The 22,491-nt window shown below is 42.7% G+C and overlaps 1 protein-coding gene across 3 annotated transcripts; it reads right to left on the bottom strand.

Moving 5' to 3' along the window:
• Positions 1-361: 361 nt before the first annotated feature.
• On the bottom strand, positions 362-19,558 carry LOC145415572 (uncharacterized). Of its 3 annotated transcripts, XM_080285024.1 has the most exons (4): positions 19,480-19,558; positions 15,546-15,984; positions 4,803-4,969; positions 362-3,521 (listed from the first exon to the last, which is right to left on the bottom strand). In XM_080285024.1, exons 3-4 carry the CDS (start codon positions 4,966-4,968, stop codon positions 2,152-2,154), a joined length of 1,536 nt encoding a protein of 511 aa, XP_080141150.1. In that variant the 5' UTR covers position 4,969; positions 15,546-15,984; positions 19,480-19,558; the 3' UTR covers positions 362-2,151. The 3 variants fall into 3 exon arrangements, with proteins under 3 accessions (XP_080141150.1, XP_080142104.1, XP_080141643.1); XM_080285978.1 differs by lacking the exon at positions 15,546-15,984; XM_080285517.1 differs by lacking the exon at positions 19,480-19,558 and having other exon boundaries at positions 15,546-16,028.
• Positions 19,559-22,491: the final 2,933 nt, after the last annotated feature.

Raw genomic sequence — 22,491 nt, 5'->3', positions numbered from 1 at the left:
GCAAAGAAGTTGGCTTACCTGGCAGCCTTAGGCAATGCCAAGTAGCAGCAACAGTTACTGTACACGAGTTCGTCTGCAACGCGAACCTAGTGGACTGCAGGCTGAAGTTGCCCTCATCCGGCAGTCCACCATCCCTCTTTTGAAGGGATACGGAGGGATTTGAGGGACGTCTTATTGCCAGGCAGTGATGACAACTGTATATATCGGTGCCACCACATGAAGCAGTTCTTCTTCAGCACCAAAACCAAGCATTTTGTGCTGTACGGTTCATACCACCACCTGTGACGGTATGTTGATTACAACGAATGGTCGTCAGACGTAATTCATAAAAAAAAAAAAAAAAAAAAAAAAAAAGCGGGGTAAAGCTCGACCGTATACTGACGGTTCAACAAAGTTCAAGATGACAATAAAATCAACAAATACACTATAAACAGCAGAAACATATCGCAGTAACAAATGCACCCTCAACAACATACGTGTAAACATTGGAGTATGGCTGTTAAAGAGAATGAGCAAATGATGACGGGAACATGATCAAAGGAACATTTAATGAGAAACAAGTAAGATGTATTTGTAAGTCAGTGATGTAATGGTCATCTCTGTAATACTTGTCAGTTTTTTACTCGACACAGACTCAAGGCAGAAGTGATATGATTACGTAAACTGTTTCAACAATAACACCATTAGACATATAACAATAAGATGACTAGAATAACTCATCACATAATTTTACAACTATATATTAGCAATAAAATCAATCTTAATATAACGATAGGATAGCTAGAATATTTTACTCTCTCTGACATAAGTATACTCTGAATAGAGTCCTTTCCTAGGATAAATTACAGATAATTATAACAGGTCTTATAACAGTATACAAGGGATAGGAAGCCTTTGTAACAATCCCTATAATATATTTTGGACAAAGGTTATGTATGCAATGTCCTTTAAAGATTTAAATAACACTATTTTCTTTGCCGTTCATAGTGAGAGCGGGATCATTTTACTTTTGCCACTCATATCCTTGGCTAACATTCAGAATTCACTTCCCCGCATATTCTTATGGATTGTCTCCTAATTTTTTTTTTTTTGGGGGGAGGGGGAAATAAAAAATAAAAATGAACACCCATCCAAAGTCGCAATTATCCGGTCGCTTATTTTCCGAGTCCAATATCTCCTGGGAAATAATAATGTAATAGTCCAAGTAACTGTGTAGACTAGATAACGTCTTAGGAAGGATATGGCGGTGAGTATTAACCTGTAACAGAGGAAAGTTTGTCTTTTAACAGGCACTTCAAGAAAAATTTCATTGTTTGTTCGATTTTTCTTTTCGCACTGTCACTTTCACGTAAACTCTGTTCGCATCCCTAATTCACATGGCCCAACATCGCCATCGAAGGAAATAATTATAATCAAGATAAAACGATATACCGTCACAGTAAGACGTAATAACGTCGCTATTGAATGAAACAATACCTTATCACAACACCGCCAAATATTATCAAATGAGTATATTTAAAAATGAGTGAGATTCTGTCTTTTCTATGCTGGGATTACATACCGTAATGACAAACAGCATATTATCATCATTATTATATTATTATTACTATTACCCTGATAGTAATCAGAAACTATGTAAGCAACTTCTAAGTAAATAATTTGTTAGTAATGTCAGAAATGATTGCAACAGACTTCACTGACCTTTACTAAAGGTCAGTGAACGAACAGACACCTGGAGACGACTGAATGATGTAATGTTCTTTAATTTCCTACATTATGTCTTTCATTTTTGTTACCTTTCTCATATTCTTTGTGCCCCGTTCCTATGGTCATTTTGGCATCTTATATTTACCACTATATATTTGTTCTTTTCTTTCCCCAACACTTGGTATCACAAAACTCACTTTCCTGCGCAAAAATCCGTATGTAGATCTGTTCTGGAAGTTTGCGATTCAGTGGGACGTCCGTTAACAGGACACCTAAATTCAGAGAAAATAGAAATTCCACACAGATATAGCCTAATACAGGTCATTCATTTAGCATAAGTAGCGTCAATTTTAGTATAAATATATGCGAAACGAACAGTTCATTAGATTCAAATATTCCATGTTCTTTGGTACAAGTAAAAGGGACAGCTAAAGTAAACGGTCGTCAGTAAATCTCAATGTCGAAGTTTTGCAGTTTAATGTTCTCCTTGAACTGCGAGACCTGCTCCTTAGACACAAGCCAGGTGTAGAGGCAGCCCACCTCCTGCAGCATCGGACACTCGGTCACCAGGCGGGTCATAACTTTGCTGGTGATGGGGGAATTTAGAACGCGGATTTTGACTAAGTTCCTCCATACGCCAGAATCCAGCAGGTCGCATATTATCCGGTCGTAGAGGACGTGCGGATTTTGCAGTACCAGTTCCAGGATCCTCATGTTCCCGCATTTGTTGAGTAGGACCTTCAAGTCGTCCTCAGAAAGCTTCATGGAGGCGACTTGAAGGCTCTGCAAGGCCTGGAAGTACTGGAGACTGTCGGCTGAGAGATGGTAGGGTATGTCCTCCCCCAGCAGATAACCATCCAGGCACAGGGACTGGAGGCGAGGGCAATGACGCGCCAGACACTGAAGGTGGTGTCTGGTGATGCTAAGGCGCTGTTGGGAAAACCGAGTGTGGTAGGTGTACAGGAACAGGTGGGTCATTCGGGCACCAACTTGCTCCAGGAACCACACCAACGCGTCGCAGTTCACGTCAGCGAATTTGGCACGTCGGAGATTCTGAAGCTTTGCCAGTTGCTGCAGACGTGAGAGATCCATTTCCGGGCTGCCGACGAAAGACACCTGCAGATATTCCAGGTTGGGGCACAGGCTGGACAGAACTTTGAGCTGGAATTCGTTGAGAATCTCCCGGGAATGGAATTCCTTCAGATTGCACTGGACGTCCTTGTGATCCAGCGTCTGTAGGAATCCAAACACCTTCTCCATCCTTATGTCCGGGACTCTCAAGATTTCGATGTTGGTTAGGACTAGGAGGATCACGGCCACACCAGCCTCCGTTACCTTCGTCATGGAGAATTTAATTTCCTTCAGGCTTGCGGAACAGGGTGAGGTTGGGAGAAGAGTACCGCCTTGACTCAAGACTTCGATGCTTTCCCGAAGCCCGGTTTGAAGCCCGCACAGCCTGAGCACACCCTCATCATTGACATCATAGCAGCCCCTGAGGTCAATGCAGTGCAGGTGATAGCAGGTGTTGGCAACAATCTCAATCATGTGGTTGTTGCAGAAGTCAGTGCAAATGAGAGAGGTCAGTGATGAACACGAAGAGAGGAAACTGTAAAGTCGAGTTGCTCTCTCACCACATCCGCCATATAGGAGCGCCAGGCTTTCCAGGTGGCCCCCGTCGGCTGTTTCCAAGACCCCAGATTGGACTACAGAACCGCTGGTGGCCAGACGACGCACACGCAGGAGCAGCAGCAGGCGCACATGTGAGGGTGAGGGAGTCATCTGCTGCCGCTCACTCCGACCCAGTACCTCCTCACCTGCAATACAGTAGGACCTTATCTTTACTCGATTGTAGCATTATTATTATTGTTATTATTATTATGTTGTTGTTGTTATTGTTGTTGTTATTTGTCGTCTTTGATATTGTGGACAGCGAAGAAAACGTCATCATCATCATCATCATCATCATCATCACAGCTAAATTCTTTAAGAAACCGGTTTGTCAAAAATGGCTAAACACAGATAGCAAGAAGTTCTGGGAGACTGCTACATCCATGCCGTACATTCGGTCTAAAGTCCCGTCCACACAGTCAGTAGGCACCTGTTATTTTGGAGTATGATGATAAAAAAATTAGTTGGAAATAACCGCTTAGACATGATAAACTGAAGCAACTTTGCTGTTTCTGATTCCCTGCAGCGTGATTCGGTACCGTGCTTTGAAACTGATAAGCAACGTGCTCGGACATGACAGGAGTGTCCTGACAGCGTGGAGGCACCTAAAGGCCGAACATCTGACTCTGCCTTGTGCCATTGACCTTCGACCGATTGCTCTCAAAATCGAATTACTCCATCCTTTCCTGATCCTTAACCCATCCAAGTTTTGTTGAAGGATTCCTTACCTTACCCTATGACCTCGACCTTGACCCGTGATTTATTGTTTTCATAATATAATAATTTGATCCTTATCTTCAACCCATCCACAGAGTGTCATCCAGACCGACTCAAAACCATCTTACTTAAATGCCAAAACACTGACCTTGCCCTGTGACGTTTATCTCCACCAGGTTCTTTATTAAAATTGAAGCACTTCGCCCTTCACTGTCTCATAACTCTTCAATTAGGTTTGGTCACAGTCGGATCAAAACTGCATGAGTTGATTCTTTCCTTGTGACCTTTGCGTCAAAAAATTAATCACCTGTTCCCCTGATGGTTGTCAGTCATTAAGCTAAATTTTTTTGTCGCAGTTCCACCCAGTAGATATTCCTGAATCCTGCTAGCAAAGAGACAGACGGACAGATAGACACATAAACAGGACCAAACACTTAATCCCATCGGGCTGCATGCGCAGGTACAAAAATCATCATAATCTCACAATTGCAAAAGAGTATTCTGCGGGCAGAGTATAATGGAGGTTGTTTACAACATCTAAGGTATGAGGTGTTATTCTAAAACTGAATAAGCCCTTCTGGAGGGAGTCAGGAAAAAAAATTGACATCTGCATCATCTCTATTTCGATCCTTCATCATTTCTTTAGATTCCTCAACTTCCAAGCGGTGTCCATTATGCAGAACTCTGAGAACACCTTTACACAATCTTACCAACAGCGGCCTGGAGTGGTACAGGCAGAGTGTGTAGGTACGAAGCGGCGTGTGTGAGGGAGGGATGGTGGTGGTGATGGTGGGCGCTACACACACTGTCCAGTATATCCGCCAGTTGACACACACACTGACGGAACAGTGACGCAGGCTGTCTCCTTGGGGCCATCCTGTTAAAAAAAAAAAAAAAATAGAGTTAAATGAGTGTTCTATTTATCTGTCGTCTAGCCGTTTTTTACCTAACAGGAGCAAAAAGGAACAGGACCTAGGCTACTCAGTCCCAACAAGTAAGGCAAGGCCGACTCGTCTTGCATGCCACTGATTTGCATTTTGTGAGAAACAAAACTCTACTCTTTTGCCGATGTAATTTCGTACTGGTCACCTCCAGCTGGAGTTCGTTAGCCCACTAGACCACCATTCATTTAATTATATGGTTGTCATCCAACGTGGTAAATGACTACCTGGCCTACAGCAACTCAATTAGCATGTTACTCATTGCAGAACGCCTGAAGGTAGCACTCCATCGAGTATCTGGATAATGTGCACCCCCACCACCACAATAAATAAAGAAATAAAAGAAAAACTGAGAGTTTAATGCCTGCGCCAATATAACGAGGCCTGGGAATACATTAAAAGGGAAAGATTTAGATAAAACTATCCTTTGGAACCACGTAAAAAGTAAATAAATAAATTAATTAATACCAGTATTAGTCAGTTGGATTAAAAGCTTGATAACACCTGGGTTGCAATAAAGGGACTATTTTTTTTCAAGCGTATGTCTTCTGGGGGGTCGTTCTTTGGAAGGGAGTCATATTAGTTCCTTTACTGACCGTACATGGATAAGACTCCATTGTGTATTGAGTGTACAGTGCGCTATATTTAGTAACAGATGAGTCAACCAGGAATGAGTGCGGAAGGGTTGGCCTTGTGCCTCATATCTGGTGTAGGCCTATAGGAGTGTGGGTCAAGGTTTCTCTCTCTCTCTCTCTCTCTCTCTCTCTCTCTCTCTCTGACGAGTTTCATTAACATACAGCTGGTCTAGAGTATATAATAATATCGCCTGTATGTGATGGAAGAAAAGTGTACGAGTATGTATGTGAGGGTCTTGCAGAATGTTGTGCGTGAGGGTGCACCATTATTTGTGAAAGTGCAGGCATTGTTTGTACGGGTATAGTAGTATTTGTGTGGGTACAGGATTATCTGTGCGGGTATAGCGTTATTTGTGTGGGTATAGCATTATTTGTGAGGGTATAGCATTGTTTGTGAGGGTATTGCAGTAATTGTGAGTGTATTGCATTATTTGTAAGGGTGTAGCATTACGAGTATTTATGAAGGCAGAGCAATATATGTGCGGGTATACTATTATTTGTGAGGGCATAAAATTATTTGTGAAGGTACAGCATTGTGTGCGTGTATAGTGTTGTTTGTGTGTACAGCATTATTTGTGCTTTCATAGCGCTATTTGTGTGGGCATAGTATAATTTGTGAGGAGCAGCATTGTTTGTGAGGGTACAGCGTTATTACCTCCGCCGAGGAGGTTATGTTTTACCTCGCGTTGGTTTGTTTGTCTGTTAATCTGTATGTCAGCAGGATCATTCAGAAAGCTAGGAACGGATTTTGATGAAATTTTGTGAAAGGTTGGGCCATGGGCCAACGAAGACAAGATTAAATTTTGGGCAGGATCCGGACCCTTAACCGAAGTATCCCGCACAATATCTTCAAAAGTTCTTAATGAATTTCAGTGAAATTTTGTTAAAAGATGGGCCATGAACCAAGAAAGAATTAATTAAATTTTGGGGCGGATCCGGGTCCGGATCCTATATCCACGAAACCGGATCCGGGATTACTCAAAAAGTTATGAACGAATTTTGATGAAATTTTGTGGAAAGGGGGGCAATGGTCCAGGAAAGAAATTATTAAATTTTTGGGCCCGGGGTATCCTGCACAATATCTCCAAAAAGTCTCAATAAATTCCAATGAAATTTTGTAGAAAGGTGGGCCATGGACCAAGGAAGAATTGAATAAATTTTGGAGCGGATCCAGGCAAGATTCGGATTCTATAGTATATTCATGGATCCGGATCCAGATCCTTTTTAATGGCAATGGCTGGGGCTGAGGTTTGCACTCTCTGAGAGCTTTCTGGTTTGGCTGATGTGATTCATGTTAATTGATGATGTCATTATGTATTGTATGACAAGGCTGAATAAGTGGTGTTGTGTTACGTCTGTCATTCTTTCAGCGACCAGTGTACCAGAGGAGTTGGATGGGAGATCTGAAAGTGCTGAAGAACGAGGACTAGAGAAAACATAAAAAGATATTAAATAGTTTTGGTACCGAAGTAGATAACAGTGCATGTAAGACAAATAGAAAAGAGAAGCCTGGTGAACTAAGAGCAGCATTTCACATCATACAAGAAAAACTAAAGCAGATGGGAAGGAGACTAAAAGAGGAAACGCATCATCTCAGGGAAGAAAATCTTTCACTAGGGACTTAAATCAGATTTACCTTAGAAGAAAATGTAGGGAATAAAACAATTAACATGTCCATCCATCCATCCATCATCCAATCCTACGTTGCCCCATGAGGAGCGTAGGAGCCTGGGGCTAGGCAAGTTGGTCCCGACGTTTAAGATGAGTGACCAGCCTCACTCATCCCTGAGTGGCATTACGTGAGCAATAAACCCCAATCACCCCTTGGATATAAACCTTTATCGGCTTAATCCGATTGGAGTATTACCCATTGAACCACCAGGCGCCAAAATTTGGTTATATGGTTACCACCCAGCGTAGTAAATGGTTTCCTGGTGTACAGGAAACCATTCGGCTTGTCACTCAGTGTAGAGTCACCCACAGGCAGAAGGAAGAGGAAAGAATGAAGGAAAGAAAGACAGAAGAGAGAGTGTAAAGTCACCCGTAGGCAAAAGGACGAGGAAATAATGAAGGAAAGAAAGAAGAGGATGGAAGGAAAGGATGATGGAGGAGAGGAAAGGGCAGACACCCGAGAGCAGCACTACATCGAGTGAGTGGATGGTGAGCGTTCCCACCTACCACAAAATAAGTAAAATGAATATAAACAGAAACAGTCCTGTGAAAATGTAGCGCAGGTTGGCGGATCCCCGAGTCAGTTGCCAGCGTGACGTAATGAGCATCGGACTTCACCGTCAATCTGACTGACCTGTTTCACTAGGCCGTAGTACAACTGGACTGTTCCACCACCCGGTCATATCAGTGCCACCACGTGAAGACATCTGTCTCCAGAGCATTTAAAAAAACCAAGATATCGATCCCTCCTATAACCTTTTGTCCACAGGGTGACTTTCGTGCTCTCTGGCCTCGGGGTAGGTGACAGGGAGAGGTGGTAAGTGGCTGAAATCTCCCCCTCCCCCCCCCTGCTCACCTTCCAGACCCCTGCCAAGAATGCTCCGTGGAAGGACTCGCTCGCATTCACGTGTCTGAGCTTCGTGTTTGTGTTTTCCATCTACAGTAATTTTTTTTTTTTTTTTTTTTTGGGGGGGTGGAGGGAATTCTCATCTAAAGTTCAAGTGTTGGGAGTATATAGGGAGTGATCATTACCGAGTAAGTTGATATTTGTGTGTGTGTGTGTGTGTGTGTGTGTGTGTGTGTGTGTGTGTGTCATTTTTTCATAACGTCACTTAGTGTTCTGCGTAAATTATAATGATGACGATGATGATGATGAGGAGGAGGAGGAGGAGAAGAAGGAAGAGGATTATGATGATAAAGTGATAATCACGAGGATAATGATGATAACGTTGATGATTACTGTTGCTGTCGTTGTTGATGATGATGTTATTGTTGATGTTGTGTTTATCAGAGTTTATGGCACATAATTACAAATAATCTAGTAGGGACATGTATAGCTATCTCTCCCCTAAAAGATCCGCTTGTTTATACTCTCGATTTACTTTTTTTTTTTTGGCAAATGTTGAAATACCAGGTTAATATTTACGGTACGAACTCACAAGCTAGCCCCCGTCGCAAGTTGGGTTTATTTGTGAAGGAAGAACAAGGAGAGGATGGAGACTAAGAGACTGACTAGAAGAGTGTACAGGATGTGAGTGAGGTGGAGGAGGAGGAGGAGGAGGGGGAGAAGGAGGCTGAGTGGAAGGGTGTAGGTGAGTGAGATTGAGAGGGAGAGGAGTGGAAGGAGGAGACTGACTGGGAAAATGTACGTGAGAGTGAGGTGGAGGGGGGGAGGGGGGGAGGACACCAAGGCTGACATGGAGTACACCCATAAAACGAAAAGAGTGATGGGTTAAACGGAGCGGAAATTGGCGGGATACAGTTATTTACGATCTGCTTTACCCTTGTCTGTTCATACCTACAACTGAAATACTCGTAGTGGACCTGGAGTGTAAATTAGACGATTTTATGTGGTGGTTTGAAAGAACTGGGCAGCAAAAACTGATTGCCTTCCTTGATGACCCTCGCGCAGTCGAAACACAATAATTATGATCTTTTCTTTCTGTCTGCATATTTAACCCCTTCAGTGTGTTTTTTTTTCTTATTACCTTCAGATTAGCTTATGCAGCTTAGGATTAGGAAAGGCTTTTCAAATTGTACTGGTTAGTTGTAGCCTTCATTAATCCCTTCATTATGAGAGATACTTCCCTAAACTGAATAAAACCGTCTGCACTGCAGAACTGCATTTTAAGATATATTGTTTTATACCAAGGAAGAAACTAACGATGATATAAGTCTCCAAGTCTTAATGATATTGTGTGCATTTTAATTATTCTTCACCATCGTCACCCTGACCTCATTTTCCCACTTGAGGATGGGTAGATGGGGACCAAACAACAAGGAAAGAGAAAGCACAATAGGGGTGAACTACCAGTAGCATGCCCAGTGAAATGGATCACACAGTCATACATATACACGATTCAGACACCCGAAATGCTGGCTGTACCACACAGGATAATTTACCAACCATCTGCGCACACACACACACACACACACACACACACACACACACACACACACACACACACACACACACACACATATTTGTTGTATATATATATATATATATATATATATATATATATATCCGCAATAGATCTTCCTCTTGGGAACCTTAGTCTTGTCAGGAAAAGTAGTACCAACGTTGTGATGTACAGCATCTTTATTATTAATCCAAACGTTTCGGAGACACAATCTCCATCATCAGTGGATCTAAAAGTTTAAAAGACAACAGTCATCGATCAATGTCAGGAGAAATAAAAAAAACCTGTGTACAAAACATAGACTTGCATAAAAAAGAAAAAAAAAAAGAGGGAAGCAATATAAAAATGGGGTAAAGCATAAAAGTACCATGTTTAATCCTCGCAAAATCTGAAGATCAGGACAAAGGCTAACTATGCTGAACATATATATTAAAAAATGAAGTAAAAGGAGTAGGAGTTGACCTGTTAAAAGTTGTTACTCCGTGAATAGTTGGGTAGCGCTAGTCGAGTTATTGAGACTGGGTCGCATTCTATGAAGCAGGATGGATTCGGCAGTGATGAGTTCAGAGTAAGACTGACGTGAAGTTAGTATCCGAAAATCTGTAGAAGTGAAAGGGTGATTAGAAAGGTGAGAGTGCTCTCTGATAGAAGAATAAGAGGGTTTAGAGAGGAACCTTCCAGTCCTAGTGGATTTACCTTGGTGCTCAAGAATTCGGTGGAGCAGCCAACGTGAGGTCGACCCCACGTATCTAGCAGGACAGCTAGAACATGAAAATAAATAAACCACATTGGACCGGAGGTTAGTATGAAGACAAGATGAATGCTTAAGAAAGCTACCTATAGTACTCTTGTTTGTTAAGATTATCTTAAAATTAATTTGTGGATAACAATCACGGAGAAGTTTGTTTAGTGTTTTCCTAATTTCGTAACTTAATGAACCTGAGTATGGGATCTTGATATACAAACACTCCTTGTCTACAGTGTGAACAGGCCTGACTGAGGAGAACTTTGAATTTAAAAACCTGCTTAATAGTTTCTCGAAAACACTGATGGGGTACTTATTATTGGCCAAATAGGTTCTTAAGAAACAAACTTCGGAGTGGAAAGTAAGCCAAGAGGAGCAACAATTGTACGCTCTGTTGAACAACGTTGTAATACTGTTGATCTTAAAACCGTACGGGATGTGACTGAGGAAGTTTGTGCCTAGGCCAGTGAAAGTAGGTTCCCGGTAAACACTCGTGGATAAATGAGAGGGGTGATTGTTAACTAGAATGTCCAGGAACGGAAGGCGTTTATCTTTTTCAGCTTCATGAGTGAATTTTATGTTAGGATGTTGGGAGTTTATATAATCCATAAACTTATGAATATCAGCAGGGTTTTTAAATATAACGAAAGTATCGTCCATGTACCTTCGGTAAAAGTTGGGTTTAAAATCAATGGGACAATTACTAAGCCAAGTTTGTTCATGGTGGCAAAGCAAAGCATTAGCATATGAAGGACCCAGTGGTGACCCCATCGCCACTCCATCTTTTTGAGTAAAAAGTTTTCCATTAAATGTAAACAGGGATTGGTGGGTTGCTATCTCTAACAGGTTGTAAAATGAGTTTCTGTCCAAGCCAACTGAAGTAAGAGTAGAAATACTGGTGTTATCTGTGATGAGCCGAGTGGTTTCATGCAAGGGAACATTCGTGAAAAGGTATTCTACATCAAAGCTAGCCAGGGTGACAGGGTGATCAAATCTCAGAGAAGTGACTTCCTTGACAAACTCTGCAGAATTTTGAACCGTATATTTATTTGTACATAGGGAACTAATCAGGGGAACCAGAAATTTTGCTGTGTTATAACTGAAGGTACCAATAGATGAAATGATGGGTCTTAAAGGCGTGTTAGGTTTATGAACTTTGGGGAGACCATAGAGATAACCAGGAACCGAGCCAGAAGCATACAGACTATTAGTCGTACTATCACCTACTTTAGCTTTAATACTTCGCAGTAATCTGTTTAGTTTGTCTTCATGTTTTAGGATGGCAGATGGAATATGAGAACTGATGACCTTAAATTTAGAGGTGTCACTAAGAATATGATTAAGCTTTAACACATAATCATCCTTGTTCATGATAACTACGCCCTTTCCTTTGTCAGGACGAGTAATAATTATGCCGTCATCATTTTTGAGAGATTTCAAAATCTTACGATATCCATAGTCCTCTTTTTTTTTTTTAATCATTATTTATATATATATATATATATATATATATATATATATATATATATATATATATATATATATATATATATATATACACACACAGACAGTATATAAACCCTTGTCATGTGCTCGCTTGTACTTAATTCATCTGACTCGACTCCCTGTTAGTCCTCCCCATGGATACGTCCTTGTACATTTGGAAGGGCTCCGTAACGTGGCTACAGGCACATTGTTTGTTCCTTCTAGATTTTAAACTTTTTCTGCGCTTCCTGTTTAACGTTCAGTTATTTGGGAATGTTTAAGAAAGGATGGCCTTCAGTGGAGAGAGTTTTTACTGAATAGAGGCAAAATTAGGTGGATGGCCTCCTACACGCGTCTCTACCCCTCTTTTGATTAGTTTCAGTTAAATCCTTCAGCTCGAGTACGGAATTTCTACTTTTCTTCTTGTAGCTGCCAGACTGTTCATCCTAGGAGAGAACTCTAATATTGACGGAATTATTTTCATATGACGAAACTGAACCATTCCCTTGAATCTAATGATAAAATTGTGGTTGCATGTCATTCGATAAGCTTCAGCTGTTAGGTGGGAACGAGTCTCCAGAGTTACTAGTGAAATCATCCCTCCAGTCTGACAACACTTGACCATTAACAGAGGTAAAAAAGAAAGGGGGAATCTGTGTCTGGTTAGAGTAAATGCACTACAGTGAAGTTTGTATCCTACCCTTCCAGTTCGAAAAGTCTTCCCTGAGCCGAAGAAAATTGTCTGGTGATGACAAGAATAAACAAAAAAGACATCACCGGCCTGAAGAAGAGAAGACTATTGAAATTCTTGGTTCACGATATAGTAACAGAGAGGGTGAGTGGTGGGAAAGGTTGTGGGATAAATATTGTATTCTCTCTCTCTCTCTCTCTCTCTCTCTCACCTGATGTTCAATAATATTGGTGAGTCTGAGAGAGAATGCCGGTCAGTGGAAAGGATCGGTACTGAATAGGGAAACATAAGAAGTTATTTGACGGAAACTGTATGTTTTTTCATAATCCTCACAGTTTTTTTCTTGTCAAATGTTAGATGTTGCTGGATCATATGAGATAGTATGGTGTGTAGCGGAAGGGGTCGTTGCTGAGTAGGGACACATTTTAAAACTCAAATGTCTCCACCATTTGTTTACAGCTGCAAAACTTGGCCTGTCTTTGTGGGTCACCTTTTGCTTTTTTATTCTAATTCTTGGTTGTCGTTCAAGTATTCTGGAGTAAATCAGTGATGATGGTGAGTCGATCCTTTTCAGTTTAGACATGACTGAAATTCTTGGCCCACATTCCAGTACTCGAGAGGACGAAGAGAGTTTCCCGGGAGGGGGTCGGTAACTAAACTGGAAGAAAAACATTCGTCGTCCCATCTTGCTGATAATTCTCTCTCTCTCTCTCTCTCTCTCTCTCTCTCTCTCTCTCTCTCTTGCCTAACGCTCGATGCTGTTGAAGAGTATAAGAAGAGAGGATTCTGTTTGGTTGGCTGGGTCGTTACTGAGTTGGGACACAGATATTTTTAAACCTTCGTCACGTGGCTGCAGTTCCTGTTTACACCTGCAACATTTGGCCACTCTTTCCAATTTACATTTTTTTTTTTCAATTCTTGGTTGTTGTTCAAGTATTTGGGATAAAACAAGAAGGATAATGTTTGGCGGGAGGAGTCGTCACTGAGTAGGGACAGAGTAGAGCTCTCCCTCACCTTTATGCACCTTGTATTAAGATCTATTTCATTATACAGGTTGGTCCATATATAACGCTGCTCTTCTACTCCGCCGGGCGATTTTTGTGTGCTAATGAGACAGCTTAGTTATCAGTGTCTGCCTTACATCATTAAATCATTCCTTCTCCCACTGTCACAGCCACACCCACACCGGCAGACTGAGCCGTCCCCGCAACACAACACCGGCGGCTGAGTTTCTAGTGGAACGTTGTTTGTGGACCACCCTGCTTAAATATCTTTTCTGTTTATATTTTTCAATTTTGGTTCACGTTAAGATTTGGGAGTAAAGTATGAAAGGTGGTATCTCATGAGGGGGTCGTTACTAAGTAGGGACGGTATTATTTGACAGTTTTCCTTTACGTGTCTGTATTTTTGGTTCAGAGTTTCACCAGCCACAGCACAACAGTTGACTATTCTCTTCGGTTAACACCTAATTATTAGCCTTGTTCAGTTTTCAAGTAGCTGGGTAGAGAGGGTGTTTTTCGTGGGCTGTGTCGTTACTGAGTTGGGACGGATTTATACTGCATACAGGGTGGTTCATATATGACGCTCCTCTTCCACTCCGCTGGGCAAGTCTTCGTGTGCTGCGGGGTGGCTTTGTCAGAGTTATCAGTGTCTACCCTACATCCTTTATTCATTTTCTGTGTCAACTGCCACACTCACACCCACACCAGCAGACTGAGCCTTTCTCGCAATTCACGGGCATCACTGTTTAGCCCTCCGTCAATTACCTACATCACTTGTTCCGAGTCTTTTCAGCGAGGACTGGTAATGGAGAAAGACGCCTTCATGTGGTGGCACCGATATAACTGAGTAGTTCCATTGCCCTGTTACACAAGCGTCCCTCAGTTCCCTCCTTATCCCCCCGAAGGGAGGATAGTGGACTGCAGAAGAAGGACATCCTCGGCTTTCAGTCCACTGGGTTCACGTTTCAGATGAACCTGGCCCTAGAGTTGCTAATAGCTAAGGATCTGGGAGAATTAGAAAGAGTGTGCTTGTTAATGGGAGGAGTCGTTACTGAGGAGGGACGCAACTAATGCTCTATCTGTTTACACTTGCATCAGGAAAAACACATACCTAGTCTTTAAAATGTACTCTCTCTCTCTCTCTCTCTCTCTCTCTCTCTCTCTCTCTCTCTCTCTCTCTCTCTCTCTCTCTCTTGGTGCACGTTCAAGAATCTGGGGTATATTAGAGAAGGTGATGTTTCGTAAGATGTTAGAGAAGGTGATGTTTCGTAAGATGTTAGAGAAGGTGATGTTTCGTAAGATGAATCGTTACTGAGTAGGGACACTAACTTTTTTTTTCCAGCCTTCTGTCACTTTGCAAATATCTCTGATCGGCCCTCACTGATAATATTCCCCCCTAGTGTTTAAGTAACACACACACACACACACACACACACACACACACACACACACACACACACACACACACACACACACCACGTCGCCACTTGTGTGCCTTTGGTTGCTGTGACTAAAAATCCTGTTCGCTTTCCATGTCATATAAACTAGGCAGTGTTAGTTTAATAGCGTCTAACGATAGCCATAATAATACACGTAATTATAGTCGCTTTGTTTTCATCTGATGGGATAAGGCTACCTATAATTTGAATACTTTGCATGAATTTCGATTAACCTTTGTAGTGGCGTTGGAATGAGTCTCCTTGATTACTAGTCAAACTAATCTTTAAGTCTGACTACACTTGACCATCTGAACTGAAATACTTGTAGGTTATGAATCTTTGTCAGATGAAGGCAAACCAACTATAATAATTAGTGCTGGAGAGAGAGAGAGAGAGAGAGAGAGAGAGAGAGAGTTTCTTACTTGCTGGTGGATGGCTCTTGTTTTAGCTGCAAGGACGATTAATGAAGGCTACCTCGCTGGGATGGTGGTAGCTGCAAGGATGGTAGTTGCGCCGATGGTGGTAGCTATTGTAGTGGTTGTTCCGATGGCGGCAGCTGGAATAGTGGTAGTGGTTGTTCCGATTCTGATAGCTGCAGGGATAATGATTGCTCCGATAGTGGTGACAGGGGGGGAGTCTTTGATCACACTCTCACCCCTCTCACTCCCTCTCACTCCCATCACCCCCATCAGGAGTGACGGAGTGGGTGCCAGGAGAAATGCAAGTGGTTCAGCGCTGGTCTGCGCCGAGGAGTTCGTGGTGGTTGTTGTCAATATTGATTAAAGTTGGTGGCAGTTCAGGTTATTAACTTCCTGCAGTCTGCGATGGGTGACACTCATTTATTTATTTATTTATTTTTTTCTGAGAAAGGTAAATGGGAGTAGTTCAGTAGGCTTTTTTCTTATCTTGTGGTAAGTTAATGCGGGTTAAATCTCAGTAGAAATCGTATAATGTGTGGATGTTTCTGAGTCTAAAAATCATAAAAAGCTTATTGCACATTTTCCAGGCAAATTGTTCATTGTATGGTATAAATTAATAAACTGTGGTAATTGCTGAAGACGTAGATGCTAGTACCGATTGCAATGTGCACGAATAAATACTTTTCGGTGCTGTAAAGTAGGTTCGAATATCTCGGCTTAACCACATGCGAGTGCTGAGAGTCAAGATTATAGTCTTCATCATCACCGTTATCATCGTCACAGTCATCATCGTCACAGTCATCATCCAGTTACCCTCTATTTCAAGGGGGTAGGTGAAAAAAAAAAAATGCCCGAAGCTAGACTACCGTACTTGAACTCGTGCTGTACATCTAAGAAGAGACGATCATCCCACTTCCCTAGAGAGCATTACGTGATAGAAACCTTCGGACACCTCTTGGATATCGAACTTATGGAAGGCCGTTACCCTGAATGGGGTGTTCTAAGCACAAGACCCAAATGGATAGGGCACTGCATAATGTTAGAGGACATAGCCATAAACAGAATGCATATTGAAATGCTGTTATAACCGGCAGGTGAAATATTGTAATGGTTAAAAATTACCTTATTCCGCCATGATAATAGCAGGGGTACTTAACCGGGTCCCCGGTTAAGTACTGTACCCCTGCTATTTTCATAGCGGGGGGGGGAGGGGTTAGCACCCTACAGAGGTGTGAGTAATTTTCAGAGGGATGAGAGCCCGGAGGGAAAAGTAATAAATTTCCTGAGTAAGAATATATGTACCGGTATATAAAATGATAAATCTTTGGCACATTCATAATTTAATTTTGTCTCCTGTAATTCAGCCTTTGAAGCATGGTTTTATTTGTATCCGTGTGTCTTTTCTCTCTCTCTCTCTCTCTCTCTCTCTCTCTCTCTCTCTCTTTCTCTTTCTCTCTCTCTCTCTCTCTCTCTCTCTCTCTTTCTCTCTTTCTCTCTCTCTCTCTCTCTCTCTCTCTCTCTCTCTCTCTCTCTCTCTCTCTCTCTCTCTCTCTCTCTCTCTCTCTCTCTCTCTCTCTCTCTCTCTCTCTCTCTCTCTCTCTCTCACCTAGCTGAATCTCTAGTCCCTCTTTCCTGGCTCTGGCCATTTCGAGCGAAATTTAGACCCCAAGAAGTCTGACATGCAGTCTACCTAAGGATGAACCATAACCCAGTTCTTCAAATTACGAATATCAAAACTATGTGGTCATGCACAGTTTTCGATTCCCAGTCAATACATAAATCCGACTTTCCGTTTTTATTTCTGCTTCAATGTCCGGGGCTTAGTTGTGAGTAATGAGTGTGTGGCCAGTGCACTAGGCATGCTGCTGAGTAGCTTTCCCTTTGTTGCATTTTTCTCTTCCCTTGTTTTCAGGGCCCAACCTCGCCTCATCCTAGAGTGAGAAAAAGAGAGGTCAGGATGATGATGATGATGATGATGAACAGTCAAATTGCAATCATTTTTGGTGTGTAACTACGTCCGCACATAACAGCTATATGTTTTTCACCTTAACTTGGCTCAGATTGTCGTCCTTTTGCATCTTATCTTACGAAGTTCATTGGCATAAAAATATAATACCTTGAATGTACATCCTTTCCCTAGCACGTTTTCGTGATAAGCATCGTACTGAACTGTTAATCTGTTGTTACAACTCAGCATTCAAGCTGAAGAAATGACAGTCTTAGGCTAAGTTAGAGCAAAGGGTACGTGTTTCTCACGCTCACCCATTAATTTACTCGAGTGAGGTATGTTTTAAGTTTACGAAGCAAATAATAACTTTGTAAACTGGACAGGATATTGACTGGTTCGCCTTGCACAAGAAAAAACACTGATAAGTGTTGTTTATGCCTAATGTTTATAACTGCAATATAGCCTAATTTATGAACATATGGCGATGTTTAAAACCAATTTGATTGTGTGAGCGGGCAAAGCGAGCGAGGACGCTATACTTCAGGATCTTTAAGGGACACGATCTTACAAAGATTAACCTCTTGAATTCAGTAACTTATTCTGTGATTTATTCCTGACCTCTTCAGACGGTTTTGTTCATCTTAGGGCAGACCTTCTGCAGTGATGGGGGCAGTGATGGCTATAATTAATCCCTTGCGTTCGAAAAGTCTCTCCCGAGCTAAATGAAATTGTTTGGAAGCAGGCAGAACAGAATAAAAAAAAGTCATCGACCTGAAGACTACCGTGGTCCAGTGCATTTAAGGATATGGCTAGTTTACTCTGGGGATGGCACAGTGTGATCGAAAAACCTTCAGGCATATCTTGGGGATCGAACTTGCACTGTATAAGGCCGTCACAGACTGGGGTGTTCTACCCACTAGACCACCAGGTGCCTAAAAACTTGGCATAGTTACAGAAAGTATCAGTGTCTGTCTATCTAACGATCTGTTTATCTATTTATTGTCCGAGGTTTGGACAATTTTGTCCCTGCCCGCTAACCCCCCCCCCCCCCGACAACACACTAGCCTCCCTTATATAAATACATACTACCCATTTCCTGTACAACTCTGCTTCTTAGTCCTTCACATACACAACTATGGCTAGTTTATTTTTATCTGACGGAACTAGGCCACTCTAGACACTTGAAAGCTAAGTCGTGGTTGCAAGAAATTCGACGATCCTTAATTATGAGGCAGGAATGAGTGTTTTTGGTTAACAGTCAAGCTTTTCCTGCAGGCTAACTGCACTCTGATTTTGGCTCTTTTCTTCGACCTACTCTGGAATGGTCAAAGTTTGCATCTTTCCAGATTTTGGTTGTTTGATCTGTCTTAATATTCATCATATATAGTTTATAAATTATGTCCTCTGCAACGTAGTTTTTACGAATATTTTCCAACTTACAAGATTTAGGTATTTTTCAACACAGTTTTACAATTCCACAAGTTTCAAGTTTAACTGCACACATACCATAACATTACCTTCTCACTGATGATTAGGTACATATAAATATTAGCTGGCAGAGGTAGTTGCTCAGGACTTAACGTTTTGACACGAATTCATGCTCGTACAAATGAACTGTCGACTCCACATTCAGCCAGAAGATACCACACTTGTTCTGATTATTACGTACAGATTGTGACATTTTATTCTAATTGCCCTGTTATGTGGTTCAGAGTTTGATCATTAAATGTCCAGTCAGAAGAATCTTAATATTTTGACACAGTCTTGAAAATGTGAAAAAGGAACCATCAACTCCACATTAAACCAAACGGTATTACGCTTTCACGGGTGACTACGCGGAGATGGTACTTACACATCCAGGGATAATTACTATAAAGTTTTCACATAGTTTCAGGCGCCTATGAAATCGACATCACACTTGTACCGGACGATATAACACTTCAACAGGTGATTACAATGAGATAGTTATTAGCTTGGAGATGTAATTACTTGTATTTAATCGGCTTGGGTGATGGTGGTGGTGGTGGTGGTGTGAATGGGTTCGGAGCGCTATGCTGGTGGTGATGCGGTGCTGGTGGTGGTAGAGTTGGCACTGAGTACCTATAGGGAAACTGTGCCAACATGCCCACCCACCCCACCCTGCCATGCCCTAACCTACCCATGATCTCCCCCTACCCATCTTCTGCCCCCGTCCCATCCCTGCCTTTGCCCTCCTTTCCCCTCCCCCTCAGTACCCTGCAATACCCATGCTTGTCCTTCTCTTCCCCTCCCCTTTCTTTTCTCCTTGCCATGTTCTACCCCACCCTGCCTCTCCCTGTCTTACCGTGCCCTCCTGTCCTCACTTCTCCCCTTACTTCCCCCTCTTATCCTTCCTTCCTGCCCCTTCCCACCCACCCTCCCTCTGCCTGTCTGCCGTCACGTGCCCTACCCTACCCTACCCTACCCCCTGACCACATCACACCTGCTTTGCTCTCCCCTCCCCATTCCCCCCCCCTTTCTCCCTGCCATACCCCTTCCCTAGCCCATCCCTACCCTACCTCCCCTTGTATACAGTCACATGCTTTGTCCCCTACCCCACCCTTTTGCGAACCTATCGCCTTGCTTCACCCCACCCCTCCTCGGCCCATCTATCCTATTCTCCGCAACCTTGTCTATCGGCACGTGCCCTGATCCCTTGCGTTCTACCTTACCCTACCCAACTCTGTTCTACACCTGCCCATTGCGCCTCATTCTGTCCTGCCTTGCCCTCCCTCCTCTTCCCGTACCCATCCTGCCTTGCCCTTCCGCCTATTCCCCCGCCCATCCTGCCTTGCCCTTCCCCCTATTCCCCCGCCCATCCTGCCTTGCCCTTCCCCCTATTCCCCCGCCCATCCTGCCTTGCCCTTCCCCCTATTCCCCCGCCCATCCTGCCTTGCCCTCCTTCATTTTCCCCTAACTATCCTGCCTTGTCCTTCCTTCCCTTCCTGTATGTACCCTGCCTTGCTCTCCATTACATTATCTTCTGGCACTTTCCATACCCTGTGCCCTACCCCATTCTACCCTGTCCGGCATCTCTCCAGGTTCATGCATCATATCCATCTGGTACTCCTGCCTCACCCCTGCTTTATTCCACCCCTTACCTTTCTCCCTCCCCTAACTCATCCTACCCCATCTAGTCCTACCTTGCCTTCCCTAACATTATCTGCCGCCACGTGCCCTGTCCCGTACCCCATCCTTCCCTACCCTCCCTTCTCCTCCTCCTCCTCCCTGCCCTGCTGTATCCCATCCATCCACGACCCATCTATGCCACATCAAACACTCTACCATCCTGCATTCCCTAATTGTCCACCGACACATTCTCTGACCTCCATCCTGCCCCACCAAACCCCCTGTCTCATCACACCTGTTCTATCCCTCTCCTGACTACCCCACCCTGCTTTTTTCCTCTTGTTTACTCTCACTTGCCCTGTCTTCCACGCTTCCCTGCCCTATCCATCTGCCTCACTACACCTCCCCTTCCCTCGACGCCCTATCCGCTCCACACTTACACACAATTCCCTTTTACTACGATGACGTCTTTATACACAAAATTCTTGTTACAACTAGACGGGTATATTCTGTTTAGAAGAAATGGGGATAAGAATGACCTGGATGACAACGATCATTTAAACACAGCTCCCCAAACTTATTATCCATGAGGGCCCTTGACCATTTAGTGCTGTGATGACTTTTTCTCTTCCTATACATCTTGACGAAAAAATCCCGGTTCGGGGGAGATGTGGTTAAGAATGACTGGGAGGTGAAAGAACACTCTAACACAACCTTCCCATAGGCCATCCCAATTGTTCCATTTACTGCTATTTCATTTTATATTTTAGTCTTACTACAGTTAGACGGTTTTATTCGGAGGAGAGACTTGTTCCTTACCATCCATTTCTGACACACATCGGTTATTTTCCCAAGAGATATCCTCGCTGTGGAGACCAAGATAATGATCATCCTATTATCTGTAGTTCCTATATACTCCTATGCAAGGTGCTGGAGAGAAATGCCTTCATGTGGTGGCATAGATATAACCAGGTGTCTCAACTGTCTGGTTATACAAACATCCCTTAGTGACTTCCCTACCCCCCAAAGGAGGATGGTGCGCTGCAAGAGAAGGGCAGCGTAAATCTGTTCATGTTTCAGATGAGTCTATGGACACAAAACAACACCTCCAGACGTGGTTAATAATGACTGAGAGGAGAACTAGCTTCCTTGCACCAGCTTCCCAGATGTCACTGGTCGCTGCTGTACTGCCATGACGTCTTTATTCATAGTTTGTTCTTGCTATAGCCACGTGATTTTGTTCAGTTTATTGCAGGCGTGATTATGAATGACTGAGAACGAAATACTATACTTGTTTCACTCTAACTTGGTCTAAAAGTATCACCTCTTAGTCTTTAATGCTGATTTGTAATAACTGACTGGCATTTAAATACGATGCTAATCACAAAAATTTGCTTTGGAAAGGATATAGAGGCGTAACAGTAATGTGATATATATTTCAAAAGGCAGAAAATATGGGACAAGGCAAGTGAAAAAAGTAAAACACCAGGTTCTCAGTTCCCCCCGTACCATACCCGTTCACGACCGGTACTGTTGAGGACTGAGTAGAAACAGACCACTTATTAACCCCATCACTCCCACGGCGTAGTTTTCTTCTTTTATTTTTGCTGTTACCGGACGATTTTATTCAGCTCAGGAGAGACCTTTCGAACTGGGAGGTATTAGATATAAACATCAATAACCCCTTTGTCCTAAACTCAGTAAAGTTGTATGTATGTAGCAACAATGAAGTGATGAGCTGTACGTGAGCGTGTTGAAGATATTAGCCAATTAGCTGTCTATAGATTCTCTCAGTTGCATTAAATCATGTGGCATTCGTGAGAGGGAGATTTTTTTTTTTTTTTTTTTTTTTTATTGTTTAGCAGTGTGTAGGAATTTTCTCAACTGAATAACATCATCTGACATGAGGGAGAA

Source organism: Coenobita brevimanus, chromosome 1, assembly GCF_032717465.1.
Source record: "Coenobita brevimanus isolate Jiangsu-jjx chromosome 1, ASM3271746v2, whole genome shotgun sequence".
Lineage (NCBI taxonomy): Eukaryota > Metazoa > Arthropoda > Malacostraca > Decapoda > Coenobitidae > Coenobita > Coenobita brevimanus.
The sequence above is the reverse complement of the archived record's forward strand: the minus strand, read 5'-3'. Positions and strand labels throughout refer to the sequence as shown.

Coding starts and splice junctions, on each gene's coding strand:
- LOC145415572 (XM_080285024.1), bottom strand. CDS start 4,968: ATGGCCCCAAGGAGACAGCCTGCGTCACTGTTCCGTCAGTGTGTGTGT. Junction 3,522..4,802: donor ACCACTCCAGGCCGCTGTTG/GTAAGATTGTGT, acceptor ACTGTATTGCAG/GTGAGGAGGTACTGGGTCGG.